The 6,335-nt window shown below is 54.9% G+C and overlaps 1 protein-coding gene across 6 annotated transcripts in view; it reads left to right on the top strand.

The window, feature by feature from the left end:
* Positions 1 to 6,335, top strand: part of RNF220 (ring finger protein 220) — a 241,196-nt gene that overhangs the window by 184,120 nt on the left and 50,741 nt on the right. For 3 of the 6 annotated variants that reach the window (XM_019501425.1, XM_019501427.1, XM_019501428.1), the window contains 2 exons: positions 1,205 to 1,248; positions 2,265 to 2,397. In XM_019501425.1, coding sequence (XP_019356970.1) covers positions 1,205 to 1,248; positions 2,265 to 2,397 — 177 coding nt within the window. Of the gene's footprint in view, positions 1 to 1,204; positions 1,327 to 2,264; positions 2,398 to 6,335 lie in introns of all 6 variants that reach the window. The other 3 variants (XM_019501422.1, XM_019501424.1, XM_019501426.1) reach the window with 1 other exon arrangement.

The raw sequence follows: 6,335 nt of genomic DNA, 5'->3' as shown, positions 1-6,335 counted from the left end.
GTGCTCCTCTCCTGGGTTGCAGTGAGCCCTCGATCTCACTGTCCATACACGCCAGGGCAGGCGTCACAGCATTCGGCACACGTGACGGTGCTCACAATGTCAGTAGCAATCTCTGGCAAATGCTGCTTCTCGGTGATGACATCTCTCGTTACTGCGCGGGCTTTCCTTGGGCTCTTCCTTGTCTCTCATTCAGGATTTTGCCCTTCCTTATTAATTAAGCAGCTCCTTTCCTCCCTCCAGCACCCGAGCTATCCCATAACACCTGCCCAAAGCCATCACAATAAAGGACAGAAGTTCTGAATGCAAATGACTGGGTTCCAGATGTTTCGATCGCATTAGGCGGTGGCTTAAATTAACTAGAGATTGGATTAAGCAGCAGGCTTCCTTGGCTGCTTTTCCAGATCAGTATGACTCCCCAGGCATCCGTCCCCCTCCCTTTCTGCTGTGCTGAGCATGGTAACCCCTTTTCTTAAATAAAGAATGCATGTAGATCCGTTGGGGATTGGGAAGACGAGGAGCTGTCCCCATGGGGTGCGGACAGTTCCTCGTTCTTCGCCCCTCCAAAAGCTGTCGTCTTGGCTCTAACCTGCTTTGCCCTCCTGTTCCTGACATCCCGGGGGAGAGAAGCACAGGTATACAGGGAGGCCTGAGGTGCTAAAAAGGACTGTTGTGCAGTGTGTGGGGTCTCTAGATGTCTAGACTGGAGTTCTCTGGGGTTCTGTGTAGGGGATCTCTGCTGGCTGGGGGCTCTGAGTGAGCAGGCAGAGGCAGACTAGGATCCAGCTGCTGGATTCTGCCTGGAAAATGGGGGCAGATTCATTAGCAGTGAAGGGAAGCAGCCACATTGGCCCCTTGCCATAGGGGCAAGGCCAGTCCTCCCTTGCAGAGGGCCTGGGCTGGGTAGGTACTGAGGCACCTGCAGTCCTGCTACTTGTGATGGGGTCAGTGGGGCCTGGTGGGATCTTAGAATCCTGGCTGGATCTTGGTCCTAGTCTCCATGTCAGGACCATGTACGTATCTTTGAAATGTGCATAGCTCAAGCACTCACCACAGAAAGCTGGCAGGGAACCCTCCAGCCTGTATTCTCCATGAGGCAGGACTGGCTTGTGATGACAGGGGGGACCCCCTGAGCTGCAGCCTTCAGGTTTGGGAAAACAGTGGGCCTGACCTGTTGTTTCTCTCTCCTTGGTTTTTCTCCATGCAGCTCGGATTGGGAAAATGAAACGGAGGAAGCAAGACGAAGGGCAGGTATGTCCCCTCTGCAGCCGGCCTCTGGCAGGATCCGAGGAGGAGATGAGTAGGCATGTGGAACAATGCCTTGCCAAGGTAGAGGCGCAGCAGGAACGGGTGCTGCCATTCCCTTCTCCCTACTCTCAGCTCTGTCTGCAGGCAACCTAACAACACTGAGCACAAGCTAACTGTCCATGTTTGAGGCCAGGGGTGCTCTGCCGGAGAGCTCTGGTCACCCTCCCTGTCTCAGAAGGTGGCTCAGTAGCAATTTCCTTCTGTCCAATGCTAGGAGCTTTGTTTCTTCCATGTTGCTCATGCCACATTAAAGAGCTATAAACGGCATGGCTCTAGGCAGCTAGAGCCTGTGGTCCCCACTAGCTGGTCTGTGTTCTCTTTTCTTGCTTTTTGTCCCTGGCAACATCAGAACATTTGTCTTTTAAAATGGCTTGGTTATAAACATAGCGGGTGCATCTCCCGCCAGGAGTTGAGGACCTCATGTGGGAGTGTAGCCCCCTTTCTTCTCAGTAGCATGAGCAGAGAAGGTGAGGAGGCATTGCTTTGAGGAGCACAGCCTTTGAGCTCTCTGCATGGCCTCCTGTTGGATCTGGTTCTGGGCCCCTGGCATACACCCCATTAGAACACCCCAAGGAAAGCATGTATGAGGGGAGCTGGGTTTTTACCAGTTTCCCTGAGCTCAGTGTCCCAGGAGACTCCGCAGACAGGAGCTGTCCTGGGGTCCTGGACAAGGAGTTGTCAGCTTCAGGTGAGGGCAGCAGCTGCCTGCCATGTAGTACAAGACAGCCTGCACTTGGACCCTGGGAGCTATAGCTGTAACATGGGACTCCTGCTGCTTGGCTTGGTGTTGCTTTGGAGGGCTGAGTGCTTCTGGCTGCTGGAAACAGGTCTATGGTGGGAAACCAGAGGCTGCTCCCGCCCCACAGAGTTTGTGACCCCCAGGAGCTGCCCTGAGCCCCTTGGCGCAGTTCCCTCGTGCCAGTACAAGAATTGAGTGTCTCATTCTCCACCCTGCCCAGAGAGAAGGCTCGTGCATGGCCGAGGACGACTCCGTGGACATTGAGAATGAGAATGGCAACCGCTTTGAGGAGTACGAGTGGTGCGGGCAGAAGCGGATACGGGCCACCACCCTCCTGGAGGGGGGGTTCCGAGGTACTCGGGGCATCGCGGGCCTGGCTGAGGGGCTGACCTGGGGACTGTTCCTTTGGAGGGAGGGGTCGACCCTGTTTGCATCCAGGCCTCTACCTCAGAGAGGTACTGACTTTCAGCCCTGCTGCCCCCTGGGAAGCGATTCCTGTGTTTATCACCCCTGGGAAAATGAGGGTAAAAATTTTTAAGCTGATCTTAAACAAAAGCCATGTTTTATTTGGTGTTCAGGAAGAGGTGGCTGGGGAGGGTGCAGTGGGGAGCCGCTCCCGGAGGGAGATCAGTGGAAGGAAATCACTTCTTCTATGTTGCGTATATTAAGAAATACATGGATATATCTGAAAGGAGGGGAGAGAAATGAAATTGTAAAAATTCCCAGCCTGGAGTGACGAAAGCTGGTTTATCAGCCGCCGGTGATGTATTGAAGGTGACAGCCAAGTCGCTTTAGCACCTGCATAAAATATTAAAGGGCCGGTTGTGCATTTATCACTCCATCCCTTTTAAGGTTGATAAATGAGAATCCAGCAACCTGCTCCACACCTCCAGTGCGGCAGGCCCTCAGGGCTCCCAGACAAGCACATTTTCTTTTTTCCTCCTCCTGCCCCTTCCCCAGCGACAGGAAAATCAGTTACTGAGGAGAGAGTGAGTTATGGCAAAATTTGACCTCTTGTGAGCTTTATTGGGGGATGTAATTTTAGCTGGAACCTGGCCCCTTTCTTACACTCGGCCCTTTGGCCTCCAACATGAGGATTTACTAAACTGACGTGAACCTCCGGCGCTGCGGAGGCCGTCTCTCAGCAGCTGCGCACGTATCCCATGCCTAATGAGACAGCAGACAGCGGCTCCCTCCACTGCACAAAAGGACAGCGTGCTGCCTCTTCCCCTGCCAGCAAGGATTTTAATTTCAAGTACCCCAAGAGGAAAGGCTGCGCAGAGATGGAGTTGGACTGAACAGCCAAACGGGAGCTTGGGCTGTGTAAGCCAGGCCTGTGTCCCCTGCAATGCCTTTGTAGTTTGGGAGCGCGGCGGTTAGGCAGCAAAGGCTCATAGGCTTTCCTAATTGTCCTCTGGGCAGGGAGGCATCCTGCATTTGCTCCTTAAGGTCTCAAAAGTTAGCAGCAAACAGTTCCATCCCTTGCCAGTGCAGGAGAGCAGTCCTGCTGGCTCTCAGACTGGACTGGTGCTCATCATGAAACTGGGGAGCTCTGCCCCGTGGGTCTGCCTTGGGGACCTCGGCACATGTCCTCCCTCCTTCTGTCTGGTGGGACTCTGCGTTTTGTACCCAGACCCCAGTTTTCCAGCTCTTGCTCCCTGAGAGCACCTGTGATGGGCTCCGTGTTCCATGTATGCTGGCCACAGAGCTGATGACCCACACCCCTTATGAGGTGCGTGCTCCCCTAGGCAGGGAAACCCTGCCACCATGTCGGCCTGGGATTGTGGGCTGCCCAGAGCATGCCTGCAGCCTGGTGGGCAGTCCGCTCTGTTGTAACCAGCACGTGCACCGAGCTTCCTGAAGTCTCTGCACCCAGAAGGACTGCAGGCTGAAAAGAGTCACAGTTCCAAAGGGCCACAAGCCAGACCTCTCGAACCCCGCTGCCAGGCTCCCCTTCCTCTCCCCTGGCTGGTCATGGGCAGAGGATAGACCTGTTCCATGGAGCTCCAGGTGAATTTGGTGTGACCGACCCTCCTTCCTTCCCCCCTCCTTGTATCGATACCAACTGGCTCTCATCTGGGGATGGGAGCCTAGAGCATCTAACCTTCCAGAGCTGTGCGGCATCCTGGAGACACCCTCCACCACTGGAAACTGCTCAGAGCAAAACTGGCATCCCCCCATTAACCCTTTGTGCCAGGGCTCCCCCTCTAGCCCAGTTCCCGTGGCTAGAAAGGAGTAGTGATGCAGGAATCCAAGGCAGGCCCTTAATATCAAACAGAGTTTTTCTGGGTTCAGCGAATGAGAGACGACACGGAGAAAAATACCCAGCTGGAGGGACATCAGACGTCCCTGTATCTCATCAATCGCCGTTGTAACGGCACATGGCTCTGCGGCGACATTGCAGCCTGGGACGCAGGAGACTGTGGCCAGTATTCATGGCGCAGCTCCAGCCCCACCCCCACAGGCAGGGCTGCTGGTGGCCCCAAACTCAGATCCCTTCTCCCCCACCCCATGGACGAGGAACTGCAGGTCCTGCATACAGGTGTCCTGTCCCACATCCCCTGCTTCTCATTGAAAGGATCCAGAAGAGCAGTGACTGCACAGCCGGAACACTGGCCATGTGCAGGAGCTGGGAGCTTAGCTCCAGACCCCCTTGCCAAAAGTTGGTCTTACCCATGCACAGTCTGGGGACTGAGCTCTGGCCCCGTGGTGGGCCAAGTGTCCTTGGCTTGGGGAGGCTGTCTGAGGAGATGGCACTTGTCCAGTCTCCAACACTGCCAGGATTCTGGTGCCAAGGGGCCTGGCTGGAGGCCAGCACCTGGGAGCACCAGACCCCACACACACGCATGTACCATAAAGCAGTCCCCTGCCCCAGTGAGCTGAGCACCTCTTGAAGCAACAGGTGGGTGAATCGATAGAAGCCCATGGGTGCTGGGGCCTCGAGGCAGCGTGCTGGCTGCCTTGCAGGCGAGCATGGCAGAGGCATTCCACCCAGGGATTAGATGGTGTTAGCTGCCTTGAAACTCTTTCACTTGGAAGCAGCTGGTTTGCTAGAACCCTGTATATCTGGCTTGCAAATCTGCTGTGCTGTCAGCTGAGCAGGGATCAGGGGTCTGTCGGGGCAGGGCAGTACTCTAGTATGGTGGCAGGGCCCTTGCAGGTAGGGATTGGGCCCTTCCTGTCCAGAGCAGCCTTACCTCTTATCCCCTTCACCACTCTCCCTGCAGAGAAACATGCAGCTCATGCAATGGCTTTTAATCAGGTCCTTGTTGCAGGAGGTGAAAGGGCAGCCTTTGAAATGTAGAGGCCAGGTGGCAGAGACCTGTTCCTCCCCTCCCCGCACTCTCCAGTATGGCCAGTGCCTGAACCTGGGCTCCACACAGGTGGGGAGAAGTGGTGCCTGTGTCAGGGTAGTGTCACGGGACGCAAACTTGCGAAACCTGGCAGGGCCTGGCTGGCTGTGCCCGGATCCCCCGAGCCGTGGGGAGCAGTGTCTGCATTTGGCACTTTCCCTTTCTGTTGCTCTTTGCTCCAGAGAATTATTTTGTGCAACCTGTGCCTAATAAGCCAACCGCTGTTTAGACAGCTGCAGGGCTCAGCACTGAAAGCACAGAGCATTTCCTTCTGTGATGTGTAGCTCCCGGTACGTTTGTCCCAGTCCTCATGTCCCTCCCCGGCCTGGATGCGCGGTACCCCGTGTGTTTACAATCTCAGGTTCTCCCTTTCAAGAATTCCTGAGGGAAGTTCAAAAGGGTTTTTTTCCCTTTTGAAAGATTCGGTGTCTCTTTGTGTGTGTGTCTGTTCCTTGAAAAGAGGAAGGGGGGGAAGAGGGAGGGAAAAAAGTGCTTTATCTGAAAAGAATCGCATCAGCTTCACACTGATAGAAGTCGCTGTCATCTCCTAAACGGCTTAGCGCACTCAAAAGGCGAGCGGACTTAAAACAGTGTCCTACACAGGGATCGATGTGTGCAACACAACTGGTAACTGCGGGGAAAAAAAGCCAGAGATAACGGTAATGATTGCATTGAAGGGAGCTTGAGGGAGGCATGTTCTTTGTAACACGGCTTCAAAGGGGTCTGGGCTGGAGCCAGAGCAAACTCTCCTGTGAAATCCCCGTCTCTATCGGCCTGCAGGGAAGGTGCTCCCCTTTTCCCTTCCCTGAATGGGGGGCCAAGAGGATGAGGGAGGGATCTGTTAAAAGCTCCATATTTATTTATTTATTTTTTTTTGGAGGGGGTCAGTCACTCGGGATGGCGTGCGGTTCCTTCAGCAGGGGAGGGCGGGGGGCAAT

Source organism: Gavialis gangeticus, unplaced genomic scaffold, assembly GCF_001723915.1.
Source record: "Gavialis gangeticus isolate Ggan-Ray unplaced genomic scaffold, GavGan_comp1, whole genome shotgun sequence".
Taxonomy (NCBI): Eukaryota; Metazoa; Chordata; order Crocodylia; family Gavialidae; genus Gavialis; species Gavialis gangeticus.
Note: the sequence above shows the minus strand (reverse complement) of the source record. Positions and strands in the feature narration are given on the sequence as shown.